Below are 2,988 nucleotides of genomic sequence, written 5' to 3' on the forward strand. Positions count from 1 at the left end.
CTCTACCCAGGGGGACAGCTTGAGGCTCTGTCTCAAAAAAAAAAAAAAAAAGATGGAGCTATGGAATAAATTTGAGGCGTAGGGATCAAAAATTTTTGGAATACTTGAAAATGTCCATACCCTATGGCTCTTGTCACGGTGTATATACTTCCCAGCCCCTATTAGACTCCAGACTGAAACTGCCCAAGTTTGTGATAGTTCCCTGTGGCCTGTGTCACATAACATGCACTTTGCACAATGAGCATGTGTTGAGTGAATACAATGGTGCCCAGAAGCTAGAGGGCTGGTCCTACCCGGGCCAGGGGCTCTCCCCCAGCAGGTACCCAGATGGCGCACGTTCCATCCAGTTCTCTCCCCAAGGAAGTACAGGAAGGCTGCCCCGTAACAAGGAGGTCTGGGGAGGGAGAGTCAACATGCTGTTGGTACTAAGAAAATTTCTTTTTTTCTCCTTTTAGACGTTTCCTGTGATGCCAAGTCCGTAGTGAAAAGCTTTGAGACAGGTAAGAGAGGGGTCTAGCCTAGTTTTGAACAGGGGAGGGGAGGCAATGACCCATAATAACCCTGATTGGATAGAGGTGGGAAGGAATTAGCAGGTGTGGCCAAAACGTTAAAAGGAATGGGAACCGAGTTTGAAACCTCCTCAGAGCTGCTTGGGGTCTTGCTTGAATCCCTCTCAGCACCTTGAACTTTCTTTTCCATTCTAAGTACTTGGAGAATGAGTCTCTAGTTCCACTAGACCAGTGACTCACTGCTAGGCCTCTGTATTTCCTGTCAGTAGCTGTCAGGACAGCCAGAGAGAGCTTCTGGGTGGCCCAGCTATGAGGTTCTGACTCCCTTAGGTCTAGCCCTAAACTAACCTCATCCTGAGGATGTATTCACCCCATAGCCAAGAGATTTTGCCTTCTTTCTAGAAAAGCAGCATTGCCCACACAGGCTGGAGGCAGTGATCCTATCTCTTAAGGTCTGTCCCCGCGCAGCAGTGCTGACACCTACTCTGGGGCCCATTGTTCATTTCAGTTGTTCTGCCTGAGTCATCCCTGCTGTGGTCCAGCCACCAGATTCTCACAGAAGGAGCCCAGACCCAGGGGATGATAAGTTCTGAGCGCCTACCTCTACCCCATCCCCAGAGGAGCTCAGAAAAGGAAGGGCCAAGTCCAGTTGGTATTTTCATTTTGAAACACAATATTGTTGACCCTGCAGGAAGGCACAAACATGTTTGCAAGGGAGTGTGCACAGAAGCTCAAAGGGAGAAGCAGGTCCCAGAGCTGAAGCCCACCCCCACTCACCGCCCTCTGCTTTGGTTAAGCCTTTGGTGCGTCCTGCAGGGCTGAACAGACCCCAGACGTGCACACCCCTCACCACAGTGACCTTTTGGTTTTACAGACATGAACCTCAATGCTCAGAACCTGTTTGTGATTGGGCTCCGCATCCTCCTCCTGAAAGCGGTCGGGTTTAATCTGCTCATGACGCTGCGGCTGTGGTCCAGCTAAGGTGAGAGGGCAGTGAACTAGGAGCAGGGGTTTGGGGGTGCAGGTCTTGGGGTGGGTACCAAGATCTGAGGGCAGCAAACCTCCCTGCAAGGTCTCGCTTTTAAGTCCTAAGCGTGGACCCACCAAATTCTTCTATTTCTTCATGTTAGTAACAGTGTCCCAGAAACACACTCATAGCCAGCTCAGCTGAGCCATGTCCCCGCTATGAGGTAGGAAGAACAGCTCTTATTATCCCTATGTTAGAAATGAAGAAAGAGAGTCCAAGTGACATCCAGGGCCGCACAGCTAAAGGGTGAAAGAAAAGAGAAACTCAGGGCCAGTCTGCTCTGCAGCACATGCCCTCGGCTCTCCCCAGTGTAACTTAAAGGGCCCCACGTCCTTTCCTTGGGTCCTCTCTCCCACCATGGCTCCTTCTCCCCAGTAAAGTCATTATGCTCGTTCATATCACCCCGTCCTGGCTAGAGCCTCCAGGTCCCCTCCCCCCAGGGAACCTGGTCATCTTGCTGACAGCTGCATCCCATCCCACCGTCACAAAGAATCCCAGGTCCTCTTGCTCCTGGAACTCCATGTCACAGCCCCAAACAGACCTATAACCGTCACACCCCTATCAGTCCTGCGTCGTCCTCAGCACCCAGCCTGACTTCTGCTCTTCCTCACCCCAGGTCAGCAAGACCATCCGAGCTGTGCCCCCTCGCTCCGTGCTCTGCATTGTCCCCCCCTGCCTGTTACAGCAGAGGGAGGGAGGGATCCCACCCCATGAGGAGGAGGCTCCCACCTCCTGTCGGGCTCCCTGGCAGTGCCGCCAACAAGATTCTGCCTGGCTTTGTGATGAAGATTGCTGAGGAGCTGCCAAAGACTGCTGCCCTGTGCTCTGTCCCCTGTTGCTGCTTGTCACTGCGTGACACCGCGGCAGAGGCAGGGCTGCTGCAGCTCTCCCCAGAGACCAACTGCCTCTGCAGCCCCCTGCGTGGCGCAGCCCCAGTGGGTTCTCTTGGACTCTAGCTCCCAGAAAATATCGTGAGGAGCTTATTTTTTTAAATAGTGTTTATAAAGAAATCCATGTTACTCTTTCCCTCAATCTGTAAGGGAGATTTTTCTCATTGTCTAGCCCTGCCATGCCATGTACCTCAGCCATGTTGTATACCCGCTGCCCAAGGCTTCATTAAAGTGATTTGGAAGAACAGAGATGATGCTCCCATTTGACTGGGTTTGGCTGGGGTTATTTTCTGCTTGCTGGTGATCACTAGCCAAGCAGACAGAAACCAAGGCATTTGTCCATGATGCAGTCCAGGCAGCCCAATTCAACAAGCTGCGTAAGTCAACCTCTTTTTGGAATAACATCCAAAAAACTCCCCTTGGCAGGCTGCGCTGGGGGTCGGGGAAACCCACTTAAAAGCTGGAGTTCCTCCTCTCCCGTCCTCATGCCACGCCAGGAGGCCACCCACAGCAGGAGGCCCACACACATGGGTGGTACTGACCTGTAGTCAAAATTTTGCAG

The 2,988-nt window shown here is 52.3% G+C and overlaps 1 protein-coding gene across 1 annotated transcript in view; it reads left to right on the plus strand.

Annotated features, from left to right (window-relative positions):
- LOC100954674 overlaps positions 1-2,675 on the plus strand; it is a 235,000-nt gene extending 232,325 nt beyond the window's left edge. Inside the window, exons 5-7 of the mRNA XM_012812847.2 lie at positions 456-500; positions 1,384-1,491; positions 2,153-2,675. Of these exons, the coding sequence (XP_012668301.1) occupies positions 456-500; positions 1,384-1,490 (152 nt within the window). The 3' untranslated portion in view covers position 1,491; positions 2,153-2,675. The remainder of the gene's footprint in view (positions 1-455; positions 501-1,383; positions 1,492-2,152) is intronic.
- Positions 2,676-2,988: the final 313 nt, after the last annotated feature.

The sequence above is a fragment of the Otolemur garnettii genome, unplaced genomic scaffold (genome assembly GCF_000181295.1).
Source record: "Otolemur garnettii isolate 467f Iridium unplaced genomic scaffold, OtoGar3 scaffold00225, whole genome shotgun sequence".
In the NCBI taxonomy this organism is placed as follows: Eukaryota; Metazoa; Chordata; class Mammalia; order Primates; family Galagidae; genus Otolemur; species Otolemur garnettii.